The following is a 22,351-nucleotide window of genomic DNA, read 5'->3' as shown; positions in this document are numbered from 1 at the left end:
GGGTGTGAGACATGGACAAGAAGCATACATTCTAATAGAAACTGGATTTGATGAATCTCACTAGCTGAATGTGTTTGTTTTGTTAAGCTCCACATTCATGTCTTTAACATACATCTTAGAATACTGCAGGTCTATATATGGCATGAAACTCACATACACAAATATGTCAAACAGATTTAGTGGTTAAAAAACTGTTTTGACAGAAGTTTGACGCAAGTCACTACCTTGGTGTAATAAGATAAATTGCATTGAGAACATTAAACCACAAGCTCCCTGCCGCCGTTGGATAAGCAGCTGCAGCAGCAAGTCGTATACTCCTAGCTCACTCATTTGTTACGTAGTTTAATTCTTAATTTCTTTGCGTGTTTTTGGTACTTGCATTGTTTAATTCATAAATTTCGAGCGTATTATAGTATTTGAGAGTTGTAGCATCGCGTTTTAGTACCTGAATAGTGTAAATTCGCGTAGTCGTTTGTCTACTGTTTTGTTTTGAACGGCCAGTGTCGGTTGGTCGCAGTCAGTGTGCTCCCTGCCGCCGTTGGATAAGCAGCTGAGCAGCAAGTCGTATACTCCTAGCTCACTCATTTGTTACATAGTTTAACTCTTAATTTCTTTGCGTGTTTTTGGTTCTTGCATTGTTTAATTTATAAATTTCGGGCGTATTATAGTATTTGAGAGTGTAGCATCGTGTTTTAGTACCTGAATAGTGTAATTTCGCTTAGTCTCCTTCCGCCGCCGAGCAGTGTCAGCAGTGCGCAAGTAGCAGCATTACTGCATTTACTAGGCAATCTTGTATTTTAATAACCGTTTAAATTTTGTCGATTTGTTTGCGCTCTCTGTAGATTAGGTCAGACGTTCTTAGCAAAACAGTTTTTAGCATGGATAGGGACTGCAACTGCTGTGTTCGGATGCAGACTGAGTTGGCATCCCTTCGCTCCCAGCTTCAGGCAGTGTTGGCTTCGGTCACACAGCTTGAGGCTGTTGCCAATGGGCATCACTGTGGGGGTCGGGATGGGGGTTTGTCGGGGACGGCCAGCTCGTCCCACGCATCCCCTGATCGGACTACGACTGTGGTTGCCCGGGATACTGCCCGCATTGAGGCTGATCCCTCACCTGTGGTAGAGTGGGAGGTCGTTTCAAGGTGTGGCAGGGGGCGAAAGACATTCCGGAGGGCTGAACGGAAAGCCTCTCCAGTTTGTCTGACGAACTGGTTTCAGGCTCTGTCTCAGGCTGATACTGATCTTCGGCCTGACATGGCTGCTTGTCCTGTTCCAGAGGTTGCCCCTCAGTCTGCAAGATCCGGGCAGTCGTAGAGGGTGGGCTTACTGGTAGTTGGGAGCTCCAACGTCAGGCGCGTAATGGGGCCCCTTAGGGAAATGGCAGCAAGAGAGGGGAAGAAAACCAATGTGCACTCCGTGTGCATACCGGGGGGAGTCATTCCAGATGTGGAAAGGGTCCTTCCGGATGCCATGAAGGGTACAGGGTGCACCCATCTGCAGGTGGTCGCTCATGTCGGCACCAATGATGTGTGTCGCTATGGATCGGAGGAAATCCTCTCTGGCTTCCGGCGGCTATCTGATTTGGTGAAGACTGCCAGTCTCACTAGCGGGATGAAAGCAGAGCTCACCATCTGCAGCATCGTCGACAGGACTGACTGCGGACCTTTGGTACAGAGCCGAGTGGAGGGTCTGAATCAGAGGCTGAGACGGTTCTGCGACCGTGTGGGCTGCAGATTCCTCGACTTGCGCCATAGGGTGGTGGGGTTTCGGGTTCCGCTGGATAGGTCAGGAGTCCACTACACGCAACAAGCGGCTACACGGGTAGCAGGGGTTGTGTGGCGTGGGCTGGGCGGTTTTTTAGGTTAGATGGCCTTGGGCAAGTACAGAAAGGGCAACAGCCTCAACGGGTGCGGGGCAAAGTCAGGACATGCAGGGACCAAGCAGCAATCGGTATTGTAATTGTCAACTGTCGAAGCTGCGTTGGTAAAGTACCGGAACTTCAAGCGCTGATAGAAAGCACCGAAGCTGAAATCGTTATAGGTACAGAAAGCTGGCTTAAGCCAGAGATAAATTCTGCCGAAATTTTTACAAAGGTACACACGGTGTTTAGAAAGGATAGATTGCATGCAACCGGTGGTGGAGTGTTCATCGCTGTTAGTAGTAGTTTATCCTGTAGTGAAGTAGAAGTGGATAGTTCCTGTGAATTATTATGGGTGGAGGTTACACTAAACAACCGAACTAGGTTAATAATTGGCTCCTTTTACCGACCTCCCGACTCAGCAGCATTAGTGGCAGAACAACTGAGAGAAAATTTGGAATACATTTCACATAAATTTTCTCAGCATGTTATAGTCTTAGGTGGAGATTTCAATTTACCAGATATAGACTGGGACACTCAGATGTTTAGGACGGGTGGTAGGGACAGAGCATCGAGTGACATTATACTGAGTGCACTATCCGAAAATTTCCTCGAGCAATTAAACAGAGAACCGACTCGTGGAGATAACATCTTGGACCTACTGATAACAAACAGACCCGAACTTTTCGAATCTGTATGTACAGAACAGGGAATCAGTGATCATAAGGCCGTTGCAGCATCCCTGAATATGGAAGTTAATAGGAATATAAAAAAAGGGAGGAAGGTTTATCTGTTTAGCAAGAGTAATAGAAGGCAGATTTCAGACTACCTAACAGATCAAAACGAAAATTTCTGTTCCGACACTGACAATGTTGAGTGTTTATGGAAAAAGTTCAAGGCAATCGTAAAATGCGTTTTAGACAGGTACGTGCCGAGTAAAACTGTGAGGGACGGGAAAAACCCACCGTGGTACAACAACAAAGTTAGGAAACTACTGCGAAAGCAAAGAGAGCTCCACTCCAAGTTTAAACGCAGCCAAAACCTCTCAGACAAACTGAAGCTAAACGATGTCAAAGTTAGCGTAAGGAGGGCTATGCGTGAAGCGTTCATTGAATTCGAAAGTAAAATTCTATGTACCGACTTGACAGAAAATCCTAGGAAGTTCTGGTCTTACGTTAAATCAGTAAGTGGCTCGAAACAGCATATCCAGACACTACGGGATGATGATGGCATTGAAACAGAGGATGACACGCGTAAAGCTGAAATACTAAACACCTTTTTCCAAAGCTGTTTCACAGAGGAAGACTGCACTGCAGTTCCTTCTCTAAATCCTCGCACAAACGAAAAAATGGCTGACATCGAAATAAGTGTCCAAGGAATAGAAAAGCAACTGGAATCACTCAATAGAGGAAAGTCCACTGGACCTGACGGGATACCAATTCGATTCTACACAGAGTACGCGAAAGAACTTGCCCCCCTTCTAACAGCCGTGTACCGCAAGTCTCTAGAGGAACGGAGGGTTCCAAATGATTGGAAAAGAGCACAGATAGTCCCAGTCTTCAAGAAGGGTCGTCGAGCAGATGCGCAAAACTATAGACCTATATCTCTTACGTCGATCTCTTGTAGAATTTTAGAACATGTTTTTTGCTCGCGTATCATGTCATTTCTGGAAACCCAGAATCTACTATGTAGGAATCAACATGGATTCCGGAAACAGCGATCGTGTGAGACCCAACTCGCCTTATTTGTTCATGAGACCCAGAAAATATTAGATACAGGCTCCCAGGTAGATGCTATTTTTCTTGACTTCCGGAAGGCGTTCGATACAGTTCCGCACTGTCGCCTGATAAACAAAGTAAGAGCCTACGGAATATCAGACCAGCTGTGTGGCTGGATTGAAGAGTTTTTAGCAAACAGAACACAGCATGTTGTTATCAATGGAGAGACGTCTACAGACGTTAAAGTAACCTCTGGCGTGCCACAGGGGAGTGTTATGGGACCATTGCTTTTCACAATATATATAAATGACTTAGTAGATAGTGTCGGAAGTTCCATGCGGCTTTTCGCGGATGATGCTGTAGTATACAGAGAAGTTGCTGCATTAGAAAATTGTAGCGAAATACAGGAAGATCTGCAGCGGATAGGCACTTGGTGCAGGGAGTGGCAACTGACCCTTAACATAGACAAATGTAATGTATTGCGAATACATAGAAAGAAGGATCCTTTATTGTATGATTATATGATAGCGGAACAAACACTGGTAGCAGTTACTTCTGTAAAATATCTGGGAGTATGCGTACGGAACGATTTGAAGTGGAATGATCATATAAAACTAATTGTTGGTAAGGCGGGTACCAGGTTGAGATTCATTGGGAGAGTGCTTAGAAAATGTAGTCCATCAACAAAGGAGGTGGCTTACAAAACACTCGTTCGACCTATACTTGAGTATTGCTCATCAGTGTGGGATCCGTACCAGGTCGGGTTGACGGAGGAGATAGAGAAGATCCAAAGAAGAGCGGCGCGTTTCGTCACTGGGTTATTTGGTAACCGTGATAGCGTTACGGAGATGTTTAATAAACTCAAGTGGCAGACTCTGCAAGAGAGGCGCTCTGCATCGCGGTGTAGCTTGCTCGCCAGGTTTCGAGAGGGTGCGTTTCTGGATGAGGTATCGAATATATTGCTTCCCCCTACTTATACTTCCCGAGGAGATCACGAATGCAAAATTAGAGAGATTAGAGCGCGCACGGAGGCTTTCAGACAGTCGTTCTTCCCGCGAACCATACGCGACTGGAACAGGAAAGGGAGGTAATGACAGTGGCACGTAAAGTGCCCTCCGCCACACACTGTTGGGTGGCTTGCGGAGTATCAATGTAGATGTAGATGTAGATGTAGATGAAGCCAGAAGACTGGCTCTATTAAAGAGAAGAGCCTTGTTCTTGGAATATTTTGTGCACATATATTGTAGAACTACTTATTGTTTACTGCAACAGGAAGGCAGGGTACGACTACATTTGATACAGCATTGTATATCTGGCATAATCCATATCACTTCAGGCATGGGGATTACCTTCATAGTCTAGGATGTTACTGAATTTAGCATATGTAAAAATTCAGGAGTAGGCCTAAGTAAGAAACACGTATTTTTTTCTTCTAAAAAAAAAATAAAATATTTTTTTTAACTTTCAAGGGTAATGTATGTCTTCACTGAAGTTGTTTCTTACAAATTTCTTTTTACAATGTTTATTTCTATTGTCTTTGTTGCAGTTATTACTTATCACTTTCGTTGTTGCAGTTATTTCTTTTCACTTTCATTGTTGTAGATATTTCTTACACTTTGTTGTAATTTCTTGTCAGTTTCTTTATTGTGGTTGTTCATTGTAGGTTCCTGTATTGTAGTTGTTCAGTGCTAATTTGTTTACTGAAGAGGCTTCTAAGAAATGTGAGACCATCCAATGAGTTCTGTGTTTTTGTGAGGAATTTTCCAATTGACACAGTTGGGTTTTATGAAAAGGACGAAAAGTCTTCTGACTTGGGCCACAGGAGAGTGAAGTGTGCTAACTATTTGCATAGCCATGAAAGCATGATATATAAGGCAAACAAAAACACAGACTTTGTTCAGTTTGGGAAGGATGAGAAGGGGTTGATATGTAACAATGTACTGAGATGACCTGTTGGTATTTCTTTCCTGACTTGGAATGTTTTAAAAGTATGATGTGCAATGTGTTTCGGGATCTAAAATAATGCCAGTCATGTTAATACTATAAGTAAATTTATCATCATCTGTGGAGTCATACAGTGTGAAACAGCAGAGAATCTGGCATTTATGCACGCTATATAGGTGACATGCTTGTGGTGAAGAGCTAATGCTTTGTTAAGTGCTGCTTGGGAGATAAATCATTCCTTTTCTTTGCTCCTATGACAAACTCGTAGTCATTTGTCCCAGTTTGTTTTCAGTTGTGTGTGAAAGATAATCCATTGCCTGGTGATGCACAAATTCTGTGTATGTTATCTGCCTTGTACCACAATTGATCAGCTCTGTACTCATTTGGTAGATCAAGCAGTTATCCTCAAGATTTTTTTAGACAGAAAGAAGCTCCTCCACCTTTGATGTGTACTCTCTCAACTGATTTTCTGTTTCCTTGTGGAATACTCTGTTTAGTGTGTTGTGTCGTATCATTTTCAGAATTGTAATGATAGACATTTTATCACAAAAGGTCTGCCCTACTTTTAGAGTTCATTCTTTTTTATGATATAGAGAGATTGCTTAAAAGCAACTGGACAACAGACCAGACAAGTTATTCATCCACAGGCTCCCCCAGCACACACTCAAAAGAAGCAGGGTCAATCCATATGAAGTGGTCCAGTGATGGTTGCAGGACCAATTTTAATATTTTTATGTGATTGCCCTATATTTGACAAGTTCAAAACAGTATTTTTTAAAAAAAATTATCTTGCACCTTTAGTGGATGGCAGCCATTTTTATTCGTAGGCGTGCGACGATTTTTCAGTCTGGAGACATTAGCAAAAGTTTGAATATCTCTGCACTGGTTTAAGTTACAACATTGCAATTGACATGATTGTTTTTAGAAAAGTGCCCTCTACAACATTGTCTATTACACAAAATACCCTACATTCAAAAATAATCAGTCAAAATGACCTCCAAAAATCCACTATTTAGGCCCAAAAATAACAGAGTGATTTATGAGATTCTATTTCTTTTCCTATAGTTAGATATCATACACCACTAGCCTCATATAGACCAAGAACATTTATAAATGTTTCCACAATTTTTTATGGATTTTTGAAATTTGAAAATTTTCATTTTTTGTAAAGTTTGTGGTTAGTTATTTCAGGTGGGACTGAATATAAAAATATGATTTTTGCACAGTTTTTACACCTATACGATAGCAACGTACTGTAAAAATTTCAACATTGATATCTGACTGAACAAAGATATGAATTTTTGAAAATGAGGAAATAATTCACATTACTCTACAACTGATCTTATGGCTGTTGCCTGTTTAAATGGTTTATTGTTTCATTGTAATAAAATTTAATTGTGACATATATTTAGTTAACACTATCATCCAATATTCATTTAGTTTATTTATTTTTAATAATGCAATATTAAACAATAGGAGCTTTCGCATTTGTTCTATGGTAATAAAAATGCCCATTTACGTTTAGGTTTATTGTAAATAAAGAAGTACATTATTGCTGGGTTGGGCATTGTTTTAGTCAGTCTGTTCGGAAACCTCTGTTAGAGTGGATGTACATACTTCATCGAGAGTGTAGAATGTGTTACGTGCTTTGTTCTGTGTGTAATTTGTAATTAATTTTGAGAGATTAACTGGAATGCAATGACATGGATGAACAGTGTTCTGTTGGATAGATAGCAAGTGAAGTGTATCACAAAACAGTTTACAGTTCAGTTTCAAAAAACTTGAAAATTGTCAATGACTTTGATGAAGTTAGACAAACTTTGTTTAAATTCCGAGTAAGTTCTTCTGTAACATCAGTGTGTGAGTATCATGAAATATATTCTGAAGTACAACAACATTTTTGGAAGAAAGCGCTGTGATCCACTTGAAGTTCATAAAAAGCTTGTTACTAAAGGTTTGAGGGCAATAAAACCTCGACATTTGTTCTTGTTATGTGAGAGTGAAACAGCTACCCAAGTGAAACGTAATGTGATTCCTGGAAATTCCCTGTGACCAAATTGTTACTCAAAAATATTTGTTCTGAATCCAGAACTGGAATCATGTAACCTTGTTAATGACATTTATATCCCTAATGAGGAAGCTGTCAGCATATTGGATTTTGCTTGTTCTAAGTTAGATGTATCTCCTGCTTCGAAAATAATAAAATTAAGTAACAGAAAAAGAAAAGCAGGTATTGAAAATAAGACACAACAAATTTCAGAGAAAATTAGAAGAGACTTGGAATCATGCTTTAATAATACAGATACCAACATTATTTCTAAAGAAGAAGGAAACTTAGGACTACCACCAGCGTCATCTGACACTGAATATTTGAGCTTAATTCCTTGGCATTGCAGAAAACTTAGTTTGATGTTATGTAACATCAGAAACCGAAATTTATGAGTATCATTGTGTCAGTAAAATTACATTTGTCTTTAACGTTGAATGACATAGTGGCATGTGTGTATGATGGACAGTGGTGGCTGTTGAGATTGAAAGAATAAGTTTGGAAAACAATGATGTTTTTGTGCATTTTTACCACCCTGCTGGCCCAAGAACGTCATTCAAGAAATCTACTAGTAACAAAGTTTGCCAATGAAAAATGTTTTAAGGAAACTTTCAGTGCTTGAACTTACCAGTGCAACTGGGAGGTCTTATTCTATATCACAGAAGCTGTCTGAAGAAGTAAGTGTCGCATCTTGAAGGATGTTAATTGAAAATATTTATTTTAAGTATGTCAAAATAATATAAATGTTAATTTCAGTGATGTTTCCACTTTTTGTGTATAATTCAGTACCTTACTTCAATAATAATTGATTATATCCCACCAATGTCACAAGTGAATAGGCAACAGCCATAAGGCCAGTTGTAGAGTAATGTGAATTATCTCCTCATTTTCAAAAATTCATATCTCTGTTCACAGTCAGATATCAATGTTGAAATTTTTACATTACATTGCTATCATATAGGTGTACAAACTGTGTGAAAATCATATTTTTATATTCAGTCCCACCTGACATAACTTACCCCAAACTTTACAAAAAGGAAAATTTTCAAATTTCAAGAATTCATAAAAAATTAAGGAAACATTTATAAGTGTTCTTGCTCTATATGAGGCTAGTAGTGTTATGATATCTAACTGTAGGAAAAAACACTCGTAAATCACTCCTTGTTTGTAATTTTTGGGCCTAAAAAAAAGGATTTTTTAAAATTTTGATACCAAACTTTGGAGTTATTTTTGAATTTAGGGTGTTTTGTGTAATAGACAATGTTGTAGAGGACGTTTTCTAAAAACAATCATGTCAATTGCAATGTAGTAACATAACCCAGTGCAGAGATATTCATATTTTTGCTAACATCTCTAAACGGAAACATCGTCCCGCACTTACAAACAAAAATGGCCACCATTTAGTAAAGGTGAAAGGTAAAATTTTTTTAAAAACTGTTTTGAACTTCAATTATAGGGTAATCACATATAAAAAATTAAAATATTTAAAAATGGTCAAGCACCCAACTTCATTTTTATTGGACCACTTCATTTGGATTGACCCAGCATATGCAACTGAGCTTATAGCATCAGCAAAGTATGACAATAACGGAAGTTCCTGGTTAGAGCAATATGTAAATTAAGGGACAGGCAACTACTCACCTTTAGTAGATTTATGTGTGGATCACAGAAACATCCTATGGAGAGATTTTCCTAATACAGGAAACCTAAAAATTAACCCTGACTGTACTCTCATCCCACAAAAATAAACCCAGCATTTTCAGCAATGTGCTACATTATTCAATAGACAAGTTTTGAGTCTTTTATGTCCTGTGGCCCCGTAAAAGATCTTCAAATCATAATTTATATTTAGTCTAGACTTGTGTTGCGAAGTTTTTGTTAATGTTGCATCTAAATGCTGTGCTACATATAGTTCAGTAAAAACCGATTTTGTTTGGAATCAGTGTCAATAGATTCAGTACTCCAGCTTGTAGTGGTGAAAGTACTGGGATGTAACAAGGTAAGTTATATCTTTCCTTTCTCATTGCAGTCTCTTAGCAATATTTTTTGAGTTTATTTTTGTTATAATAACTACACTGCAAAAACCTCTGTTACTTTCACCACATTTTAAAGTATGCAAAACAGATTGAACTATATAGATAATAGAACTGTATACATAATGCTGTACACTGTGTGAAGAGATGCTTCTGCAATATCAGAGCAACACAGGTTTTCACTGTAGACTACCTCTACCTAAGACTGTCTAGTCCCTCCAGTCCAAAAAGCAAGTGTTAAATGTCCCTTGCCATCTTATTTTAGAAATCATTTGTAATATTAATAACCGAAATGGCAACTGGTTGTTTTCTTATTCATCACATTGTCAGTGGTACAATATTGCAAACTGAGCAATGGATGAAATATCTAAAATAATTATTTCTCCGGTATGCTCCCAACATTTATTCACAGTCATCAACAATTTGGCTCATTAAAATTTACAGATTATGTTGCACTTCAGAAGCAGAATAGACCTTGTGGATCCGTTATGGAACTTTCCCAGCAAAAATAAAAAAGAAAAAATATTAATTCATGTAAAATGTGATTTCTTGTTTCTGTGTAGCTGTAGATAGGTACTCTCCACCTCTCCTCTATTCAGTGAGCAGGGAGCTATCCTCATATAAATGTATATTCTAGCTTGTAAATACAGTAAGGAAATTTCTGGCAGAACATAAATAATTTAGGAGTTAAGGAGACCACTCACTAAATAGCAGAAGCATCGACATTGACAGGCACATCGCATGAAAATTTTGCTAGCTTTTGGAAGAAAACCTTTGACGAGCATCTATGTACACCTCTATGTTTTGATGGTTGCACACGCAGTTCTGTGATTGCAGTTTGACAAGAGAAAAGGAGCGGGGGTTGCATTTGGTGGGATGGGTGGATTGGTAGGGAGGAGATGTTGCAAATGGATAGCTGCGTCTCGGAGGGAAGCAGCATAGCACAAGTGCAGGAGAGAAATATGGAGAAGGAAGGGTGGCACCTGCAGAGACTAGGTCGATATGCTTGACCAGATCCTCCCCAGTCCAAAGTACCACCTTCCTGGACACTGGCCTCCATTTCTCGGATCACTCTATCCACTAACTGCCAAAAGCACCTGGATTGACAGGTGTCACCCCCTTAAAAAAATTGTTCCCATACAGCCTGACCGCCTGTGGACATTATATCTGCAAAGATGAGAATTCCCTTGCCCAGTATGCTGAAGGTCTCACAAAGTCACTCAAAAACCGGCAATGGCCCCGCCACCTCAAACCTAGTCCACAAACAGATTGTGCATGCCGGACCCTCACACAGCCTTAATCCTCCCACCACAGCCAAAAACCAGCTGGATAAGAGCAGTGCACCCCTCACCCCCAATCGTCGCGAACTGGAGCCACTGGACTGTATCCTTCCCAGAGCTCTGATTGTCTATCATCGTGCACAGAAATGAGCAACATCCTATCCAAGTCCTTCCCACTCCTCTGAAAGTAATATTCTGTTGTCCCCATACTTAATACCCCATAATTACCTAACCACTCGCAACCCCTTGCCACAGGACCCAGAACCCTGTGGAAGACCCAGGAGCAAGACCTGCCCAACTCACCCACACAGCACATCCTATTCTAGTCCTGTCATAAGCTTATGGTATCCCATTAAAGGCAGGCCCATCTGGAAAAGCAGCCATGTCATATACCAGCTCTGCTACTGCTATTGCACAGCATTTTATGTGGGCACGGCCACCAACCAGCTGTCCACAATCATGAATGGCCAAGAACAGAGTTGACCACCCAAGGCACAACATGCAGCTGAGCATAATAAGCTCGAGTTCAGTGTCTGTTTCACAACCTGTGCCATCCGGATTCTTCTCTCTAGCAGCAGCTTCCAAACATAAATACAACACAACCTATGTACCCGTAACTCTCCTGGATTCAGTCTCCACTAACCCACTGTCCTCGCACTCACTGAGTTTCCTCCCTTCCTCTGGGCTGTCACTTCCTGAGTCCACACCTGCATGTCATCTTCATTGTGCACTGCACCTCATTGGCTCTAGTGCCTACGTGTTACATCTCCAGCCCATGCACCTGCCAAGGATTTCTTCTAAAAGCTAGCACAGTTTTCATTCTGTTTTGCATCTGCCAGCAACTGAACGCTTCTGCTGTTTGGTTAGTGGTCTCCTTTATTTCCAGATTTACGTTCTAGCTTGGATTTTTTAATCGTCTTATTCATCTAGAGTTTCTATTACTACAGCTTCTCTGTTAGTAATTTGGAGAAGTGAACCACTGATTGAACTTCTGCAAAAAATTTAGTAGCTATTTTATTTTACTAACAGTTTTGCTGACACTAACCATCCTCTTCAGTAGTTATGAATATGCAAGTGTGTAAGATACCATTTGTTTCTACATTACTCAGGTTACCTGAAACATTATTACTTTGCATTTACACAGGAAGGTGGCATTATGTCATATGATATGAAAATGATCTTGTTTGATGGTTTTATGAGCGAAACAGCCTATCTCACACTTTTATTATTAGTATCAGCCAAATTATTACATCTTCAGGTTTAAGGGCTGTTGCCAATGGTAGCAACAGCCTTCATGTATTTTAATTGTAAATATGAAAAAGGTCTAACAATCTAATTTGGCTGAAACTGGTAACAATCCTTAAATAATAATATGCTCTTTACCATTCTGCTTGTATTTTAAAAAAGTGGTAGTGCAGTCTGACAAAAAATTTGGATATATTTTTGTACATTAAGTGTTCTTTGTTTAATTAGGCATTTTAGAACTTCTCTGATCCCAGGCAATATTTACATACCATAACTATTATCAATATAACATGCTAGCATTGCAGGAATGTAAATGCACTGCCCTACAGTGAAAATGGTTAGAGAATTATGTTTAATTGTTTAATGAAATGCTATAAATACATAATGTCACATTGTTACCTCATATAATTCTAGTGCACATTATTTGTGGAAACTAAAAATTACTAACTAAAATGAGGCAACTCTCTCTCTCTCTCTCTCTCTCTCTCTCTCTCTCTCTCTCTCTCTGCTAAAAGAAATTGAACAAATGTATCATTTCATGTGGCTTTTAATCACAAAAATTTACAGTTGTATTTAAATCACATAAGTAAATTGTACTTTTCTTGTCATTGAGCTGTCATATAAAAGGAAATCTACAAATCTGTTGACCACTGTGTCAAATATATTTGTAATTGATAAAAAAATATTCCAATTACATGCAACATAAATGGTACGTCTCTTCTTCACAAGAGAAACTTACGTTAAAGAAATGGATTCTGAACTTTATCTGAATGTCAGTTACTTCAAATTATTAATTAATAATTGTTTATTTCTTATTGTTTGTCATATAATCATAGTTCGATGCTACATGTATCTATGTGTGAACTGAACAAATGCTTATACGACCACTTTAAAACCTCACCAATGGGACATACAATTTCAAAAAATATACTAGCAAACTAAAATATACAAATGAAGTGGATCCATTTTTTGCTTTTTGTTATTCACTATAATCTATTTGCTATTGGCAGGGAATAACTGCAATAAAAATAATGAAAATGAAGATTTTTGTTGCCGCTTGTTTCTAAGTTCTTCCATTCCATAGAAATTTGTAAGTTGACTACAGTAGTTTCTAATACTTAGTTACATTATCACCAATTACAGTAGCCTATATTGTTCAGAAGCAATATACTGCTTTGTACCATAAACACTAATTTAAGTTTATTATATCAGTACTAATTACCTATTGATATACAGGATCTTATTCTATTCCATGTGCTGCCAATACACACACTGCATCACATGCTAAATAACTAAATGAAAAACAAATAAGCAGTGCAGCAATTCTTAAATAACTGCTTTAAAGGTGAACAAAGGGGAATGTGTCAATAGATGGGATAGTTACCACAGCTGTATGAATGCACATGTATTAGCTCCCCTGCATGTATCTTAGGCATACCAACCAATCCAGTGTTTTATTGCTATACTTGTTGTGTTGGCATTAACCCTCATATTAACTGGAAAATGTTTTTTCATAATTACAATATAGCTTTTTCCTACTATTGCAATAAGAATATACTGAGTACAACTAATTAGCTTTATTGGTAAGAAATTCTAATTAGTTGTTAACGTAACATGCAAAAGCAATTTATATTAGCTGTTTTTCTATGGTATAGTAATTCTTGAATAATTGTTCATCACTGAAACCCATCATTGTTTTTGGTTCATTTGTTAACTAATGTGAACCTCATAATGACCAGATTGCTTATTTCCAATTATAAAACAAAATGAGTGGATGAAATAATGTACTAGATCACTGCAAAATGATGGAAAAAAGAGATGCTGGTTTTTAACTTTCTATAAGTAATGCATGCACTGTGGTATGGACTCCACCATAAAAGTGTTTAAATTTGTCAAATGCGGCACAATTTTGAATAAATATACTTAATATCTTAATAGTAAGAGATTAGAATTAAATCAAGAGGCACTAGTCCATACACATTGTTTAGTATATAAAATATGTAATATACAACAATAAATGCCTTTAAAATGATAACAGAGAAAGCACATATAATAGTAGTTACGGCAGCACCTCTAATATTAAACTTCTATGAAAGAAATTTTCATTACAAGTGTTTTAAGTAAATGTATAATTATTTAACGAAACAGTTGTTCACATAAAAGGCATAGATACTAATGATAATTTGGTAATACTTTCAACTATTGTGCACAGATGTCACAGAGTCTTACAAAATCATGTCAACTGTAAACGGATACATGGCTAGTCTCCATTGGTGTAAATAGATCAAGAAATTTGGAGACAGAATGATGAAATATGGAAGACAGAAAACTTGAAATCTTTGGCTTGTAGAATTTTTCTTATATGTATTTAACGAGGAAGACAGAGACTGTTTTCAGTTGCTGCATAAGTTATACTAACAAACAAAAAACTTCATATAGCATCTCTTTTGCGCTATGTAACTTTCATAGAGAAAGCTGAAACGGACTTTTCATGTCTTGTGCATAATCCATTGGTACTTTCCCATTATACAGCATTATATTGAGAAGAATAAATAATGAAAGAGCATGTGAAGAAGAATGACATCATCACTCCACACTTTCAGAATCTCTCCATTTATGATACAAAAGTGACAACGGTTTGTACAAACTGTTGAAGACTTCAGAATTCTTTTGGAGACGCTAAAACTATGGTTATACACATGACTAGGATAGTATGTAAAGTCTATAATATAAAAATAATTCTCTTTTATGTAATAAATATATCTTTGTGCTAGCTTAGTAATGTACAAATATATGTAAATTTAAATGAAATAATTGTGCCTGCTGTACAAAAGGACTAGAAACAATTTGTGGTATAAATCAGAAGCAGAATAATCACTTTCTAATATTCATAACAGCCTAAGTGTCGCTGATGGCAATTTGATGGGACTTTGGTTTGGCTTTTGGGTAATGGTGATTAGTATAGCTATTGTCATCAAACTAATTAAAATTACTGCTGAAATTTCATAATAACAATGTGAATTCCTGAGGTTAAAAGCTACTTTTGTACTGTCATACAATTTTCTTGCACGTCTTCTGCTGTATCTAACCATATTCGGAGCTGACTGTAAGACTCATTTCTCCATCGTCTATGTGGGTATCGTGGTACCACTGCCGTGTGTCCAGGAGAACTGAAAATGCATCAAGCAAATTAGAACAATAATAATGTATTTAAGATCCATATATCTTCAATAACAAGGTTTCTATTATTTTCTGTTGCATTAGTTTTAGAGATTTACTTTCCGAAATTATGTATTATACAATAATGTTGTCCTGGTGAGAAGAATAAGATCAAACAGTGATAGCAGTCGCAGTGTTTTGAAGTATGAAAAGAGTTGCACCAATATTTCATACTTACTAAGGAACATACCACACATTTGTTACGCCCTTTCAGAGAAGATTTGCTTATTCTGTGTTATTGTTTGGCGACTATCCTTTTCAAGTTTTGTTTAATACTAAATGAAGTGTGTAATTTTTACGTACCTATATCCCCTGGTTCAACACGGAAGCTAACTGGTGAACAAACATCATCACACTCTGGTGGCGGTAACAATTTCCATGTCTTGTGCCCTTTAATTTGGGCCTGCCACATCAGGCGGCTTACGTAGTCAATCTGTGAAAAGAAATAAATGTAAAGTTTAGTTCTTATTGATGAATGTGATAACTGCTTTTGTCACTGTTAAAATTGGCCTTTTGTCACTATTAAAATTGGCCATGTCAGAGTAATTGGATTTATTGGTTCATCTGCCTCCAATATGTAGAAAAAGTAAGATACGTTTTTGTTTTGATAGGATTTTTATACCACCAAAAATTCTACTTGCTTCTTAATGGTTTACCAAAGACAAGGTAGTAACTACATTTCACCTTCTGTGAAAGTAAAAAATTAAGACTGTTACTTCTGTCAACACACAAAGGGTTTATTTGAAGATGCACAGATTAGATTAGACATACTTTTTGTTTTGGAATAAAAATCAGTCATCAGTTGCATAATAATGCAACATGTCATAAAACACCAATACATAAACATATTTACAAAAATAAAGGTAGGTATGCTAAGATCCCTTCCACAGATTACATAATAGTGCAAAACAATTTGAATTTTACAGGAGACACTTGATAGTCACAACCAATAAGTGTTGAGTGTAGCACTGGTCAACAGTCTGGAGACTACTCAAAGGAGTCACTGCCGATTAAAAATAGCTCACCAGTGCATGAACGAAGGTGTCTGAGGGCTCGAGGAATGGCCACCAATTCAGTAGGGTTCATAGTTTATTGCATCTTGCATGTATATACGCAAAGCCAGTTTCTCTGTCGACCTTAGAGCCATCAGTGTACCCCACATCTGAGCCTGAAAATGTATGAAGGATGTCCAGGAACAAGCGGTGAAAATCTATTGCATCTATTGAGTGTTTTGGTCCAAAGGAGAGGCTGAGGCAGATCGAGGATGGGATACACACCATGGGAGCACATGCAGTTTCTCCCTGACAAGAGTCAACACTGGGGAAAGATGAAGTTTTAGAGCAGAGACTCTATATCTGAATTGTGATTGTGACTCCAGAGCTTGGCCTTTGTTGTCTGAGGTAGATCTCCCTACCAGGAAAAGGGATACAGTACTTTGGATGCTCAGGAGAGCAGCGAATGTGTACTACATAGTTGAACAGCAGTTGGTGTCTGATCTGTAGGGGAAGGATACCAGCTTTCACATGTAGGCTGCTCACAGGGCTGGACTGAATAGCACTTGTCACAAATTTGATCCCACAGTGGTGTATTGAGTCCTGCATACACAGTACAAAATACGATGCTGAGCCATACCCAGGCTTCCATAATCAAGACACAACAGGATCAGAGCTTTATAGAGCCATAAAAGTGCGGAGCAGTTTGCACCCCAGTTGGTGTTACTGAGACAGTGAAGAGTATTAAGGCGTGACCAACATAATTGCTACAAGACGAGGAAGCCATATCAACAAGACATCAAAGACCAATCCCCCCCCCCCCCCCCAAAAAAAAAGGGGGGGGGGGGAAACCACCACACTGAACATTTGGTCTGATCGGAGGTGGACAATGCGATGGCAGCAGAAGTGCATGACTTGTCTTGGTGATGAGAAACTGGTTACTATGGGTGGGAGCCCAGGACTGCACCTTTTGTGTGGAGCCCTGCAGTTGGCATTTGGCAACACCCACAGCTGAGTAGTAGTAGTAGTAGTAGTAGTAGTAGTAATAGATGTAAAAATCTCAGCGTACAGGGAAGATTTCAATAGATCCCACTGCTGAACTAGATCATTGACAGCCACTAGGAAAAGGGCACACTCAATACAGAGACTTGTGGGACACCATTCTCTTGTAGATGGGGGTTAATGTGGAAAGCACCAACCTGAACCCAGGAAAGACAGTGAGACAAGGAATCCTGTCCAAAAATTTGGAGTGGGCCCTCGGAGATCTCACTAATGTAGTGTAGTGTGGACAAGGTGACACACTGTGACGTCATCAACCCTATGCGAATCAAAGCAGACAGCAATAATCTGTTCACACAGGGCAAAAGCTGACTAAATAGTGAACGCCAACCACACCAAATTGACAGCAGTAGAATGGTCTTGGCAAAACGGCCCCGAGATGAAGCCAAAAGACCCCAAAGCTCAAGGTACCAACACAGCTGCTGCCTCACCATATGACTGACCAATCTGGTGAGAACGTTAGTGAGGCTAAGTGGGTGACAGCTGTCTATCCCAAGGGTGTGTGTATACCAGTACTCTGACAATAATTCTTTCTCACCACTGCGACAGGAACTCATCCTCGCTCCAGAGACGGAATGGCAAGGAAGTAACATTCACAATCCACTGGCAAGTACACTCATGTTCAGAAAAAAACATGAACACCTTGAACGACTAGAGACAGGATGTTCATGTTCACAGGACATGTACATCAGCATGTTCTGTGTAAACGGCCAGCAGGTTCCGAGGTCAACATTGATATTTCACTGAGGAATTCACATTCACTGAGTGGAGCATTGTAAGGTGCCAGATTACGTTTAGTAAATGGTTAAGGAAGTTGCTCTACCTGCTGTTTGAAGAAACAAAATGCAGACCGATAATTCTCAGACACAGATGCTCAAGCATAATGAAAATAAGACTGGTCGGCAACAGCAGACTGGTTGGCAACAGTGTCTGGGTCAGTGTAGACATCAGCGTTCACAGATATAACAGGTACTCTCATGGGGTACCGGTGTTCATATTGGTGTCAAATCTTCACCCAGCCTGCGAAGGAGGGCTACGTTTGGTCCAATGGTAGCAACGTACTGCTCCCAGCATTCTCGTTTCTGTCTTTTATGAGATGGTGGATCTGGGCAGGGAACCATTTAAAGGCATTGAGGTTGAGGTGCTCCATTGACAGATGTCACTTAGGGTATTTGGGAGCCCACCTGTGATCTCTAATGGCCATGGAAATTTCTGATGTCCGCCAATGTAGTCTGTTCTGACAGAGGGATACCAAGGAAGAGGGGATTGCTGAGTCAGCTGCAGTTGCGCTCTGGACAACTGCATCGATACCTCCATGTGCCGGGGTGCAAAGGGTGACAGCAATGGTGAATGAGTGGGCAATGAGGTGTGTGATGCCAAGGGAACCACTGGAAAATGATCACTGTCGCAAACGTCATTATGGAGTCTCCAATGGACAGTGGGAGAAGACCTGGGCTGCTAATGGGAAGGTCCATGGCCAAATAAGACCCAATGTCATCTTTAAGTGTGTGGATACTCCACTATTCAAGAGGCAAAGATCAAGCTCTGTGAGCAAGTTTACTGCAGCCAGTGGTCTTAGTTTCACCTAATATTAGGAAGGGTGGGAGGAGCTTAGAAAACGGTGCAGACAATTTACTCTGGGACATGTCATTGTTAGGAGAGAGGTACACGTTACAGATGGTAAATTTCGGAGATGACTTCACATGACTTGCCACAGCCTCCAAATTCGTGTTGAGTGACACGTGTTTGCTGTAGACAGAGCACAAAACGTATGTGCAAACACCACCTGATGCTCTTTCATAGTCAGTGCACTTCTTAAAATATCCGCAGAGGGTAGGGGTCTGCAGTGCTGGAAAAGAAGTTCCCTGCAGGGCGGTGCAACAAATTCAGATCAGCCAAGTGGCAGAAAAAACTGCCACAATTGCAGTGGAGGATCACACTACCAGTATCCTGTGGGGGTGTGAAGGGACCAAGGAGGCAGGTCACACTTCAGTGCCGCCTGCTGCCACTGCTTGTGAAGATACAGTATCAATACCCAATCATTCCAAAGCAGGGTGTGTGGGGTGAGAAATGTTCTGGGGTGATATGGGCCACTAGGAATGCTGCCTTGGATACAGAGGTGGAACATGTGGGGTCTGGCGGCACAAGACCCATCAGAATCTCTCCCTTCTTAGAAGACTACTTATTGTCCTTAGAGGATTGAGATTTCTGCAAGGGTTTGTCTGCCCCAGGTTCTGGGACAGAGGAGGAACACGCAGTCCTACAACCTGCATCCCTGTTTCTTAAGCCACCAGCTGGCACCTGGTTCCACGTTAGCAGAGACCTGGGAAGGGAGCATCCCAAACGACCTCTTCCTGGTAAAGGGTGATGGAGGAGAGAGTTGCTTCTCTGGCTGGGGTTGGGGACATCGGGACTGATGTCCTTGGTGGATGGTGTGTCTATGCTCCAAAAGGGGGTGTGGAGGAAGCCTTAGATGGAAGACCCCAAACCATCAGGGGAGTGGGTGAAGTCAGGTGCCCGCGAGGGTTAGGCTTAGACGACACGGAGGGCGATGACACAGTCACAAGGTCGTTGTCACAGTAGCTTGTATCATTGTCGTACATGTAGGATGTAGGCGATCTTATTTCTTCTTGATCTCTAGATATGTGAGGTGTCATAGATCTCGTATTCCTGGATTTTCTTTTTGCATCTGAAAATGCTGCAGTCTGGTGAACTCGAGTAATGTTGCTCCCCACCATTGACACAGATGGGGGGCACAAGGAACATCCATGTGCAAACTGACAGTCACAATCTCTACAGACTGTGCTGGCAATGCAACGTGAATTCATGTGTCCAGAGTGTATGCATTTTTAGCACCACTCGGTAGAAGGAATATATAGCTTGATATCACTATGACACACAATCACGTTAATCTTCTCAAGCAACGAGTCACCTTCAAAGGCCAAGATGAAAGTTCTAGAATGCACTCTGTTGTCTTGTCATCCCCACTGAACGCAATGAACAAAATGCACACGTTGTCGCTACAAATTAGCACACAACTCATCAGTCTGTAAAAGATCTCTGTCAAAAATGACACCCCTCTACCATATTAAGACTTTGATAGCTTCGTAGTGACAGGAATATCACCCAGCTTGCTGCAGGCAAGCAGTAACAGTGAAGGAGTGGTCAGGGAGGCCGTTTTAACACTGGAACTGCTGATATTTGGACATGCCTAGAACCGCAGCTTGGTGACTAATGATCCGCGTATCTTTCCCTTTTGGTATCTTGTGTTGGTAAGTTATTGTTACTACTAATGAATGTATTCTTTGAAGTGCTGTAAATTTTATCATGAAATGAACAAAAATAAAGTAGCTTTTCATCATTTACTATTGTAAAAAACTTACACACATTTGTTGAGTGCTTTTTACTGGCTACCATCCCATAATGAGCACAAATAACAGTTTTTTTATGTACATTTGATGTAGATAGTTTTCTCATGCATATGACACTTCACAAATGATTTGCTTCCTTCACAGTTAGACTTTACAAATCAATGTATTCACTTTTCTTGTCTACCTGGAATGTCTTCAGGTGTGACAGAGGTCTAGTCTTCCTTGTTGCTGCGTGGCTCAGCAAGCTCCTCCCCCAGCTGCAGTATGAAGTCTCTGCGTTTCAACTTTTTCTCATTTAGAGCTATTGTACAATACCCAGCTAAATACAGCAAGTTTTAAAATGTGTGAACGGGCCAATGTCTCGATGGTGCTTTGACAGAGTACTTGCGAGCCATTTGGTTGATCATGTCCACCCCATATTTAGAGCTGTTATAAAATTTAACTGTATCTGGCTTCTTTTTCAAACCACCTTCAGTTTTAAGATAAGGATACGTAGTGCTGAAAATCAGCACATTCTTGTTGCTCTTTCCCTAGTAAACTGCCAGTGTGGTATCATTCTTCTTCAACAAGACTGTGCTGTATAGCACCTCCTTTGCTTTCTTGATGCAGACTGGAATTTCCCTGTGAGATTAATTTATGGTACCCACTAAACTTGTAGGATTTGCTTTCGAGGTTTAAGAGAGAGCCAAGGAGATGAAAAAATTGCCACATGTGACATTTCTTCTTTTGTTGAGGTAAGGTTGCATCAATTTTTTTCACAACAAAATTGACAATACACTCATCACTTGGCCTAGTGTCATCCTTTTCTAGATACCAGAAAGCATTCACAATATATTTGGAGTCTTTATCTACTTATGTCTAACACTTTTGCCAATCTTTTGAGGTCATGAACTGTGTGGATCTGCAATTTCACTTTCAAGGAATAAGCTGTTCGTCGATTGTTTGGACCTGGTATGTAGCTACCTTGTGTGTTCACAATGGACTACTACCACATTTCTGATAACGATGCAAACTTGTCTTCTTTCAGTTGATCTGATCTTGTGGATCTAATGTCGAATCTGAGATAATGCGTTATCTCTCTGAATGTCATGAGCCATTGTTGACTACACAAAATTATTTCCCCGCTTCACCACAATGTGTGTAGTTCTAAACTCTTCACTCCTATAGCACCACAGACATACAGTATAGTTATAAAAGCTTCCAGTTCTTCAACATTAATAGTCCAATCATCTGAACCCAATACTTGAAGTGCTTCAATCTCAGTTCATTTTACAATGTGTTTCAAAATTTTGTCTTATCATTCATGTTTCGTTTTGCATGCAGAGATGGTCCTGCATGCCTTTGGAAACATTCTGTTGCCGATATCTGCCAGCTGAACAGTCACCTATAACTTTCACTTTCTAGGTTGCTCCATATGGTGCTACAATATCTCTACCTGAAGGAAATTGAAACAGTCGACAACCTTGATCATTTCATAGTCCACAATGCCTGTGGCCGTGAGTTGACCTAATCTTTTTGGCAGCTGTTCCTGTAATAGTAGAAATTAATATTACAACACTTATTGGTATTCAATATATTGTCGAATA

The 22,351-nt window shown here is 39.7% G+C and overlaps 1 protein-coding gene across 1 annotated transcript in view; it reads right to left on the bottom strand.

The window, feature by feature from the left end:
• Window positions 1-12,680: 12,680 nt before the first annotated feature.
• Window positions 12,681-22,351, bottom strand: part of LOC124788279 — a 170,564-nt gene continuing 160,893 nt past the window's right edge. Inside the window, exons 3-4 of the mRNA XM_047255507.1 lie at window positions 15,647-15,776; window positions 12,681-15,294 (exon numbers count right to left, since the gene is read on the bottom strand). Coding sequence (XP_047111463.1) covers window positions 15,209-15,294; window positions 15,647-15,776 — 216 coding nt within the window. The 3' untranslated portion in view covers window positions 12,681-15,208. The remainder of the gene's footprint in view (window positions 15,295-15,646; window positions 15,777-22,351) is intronic.

Source organism: Schistocerca piceifrons, chromosome 3 (genome assembly GCF_021461385.2).
Source record: "Schistocerca piceifrons isolate TAMUIC-IGC-003096 chromosome 3, iqSchPice1.1, whole genome shotgun sequence".
Lineage (NCBI taxonomy): Eukaryota > Metazoa > Arthropoda > Insecta > Orthoptera > Acrididae > Schistocerca > Schistocerca piceifrons.
The sequence above is the reverse complement of the archived record's forward strand: the minus strand, read 5'-3'. Positions and strand labels throughout refer to the sequence as shown.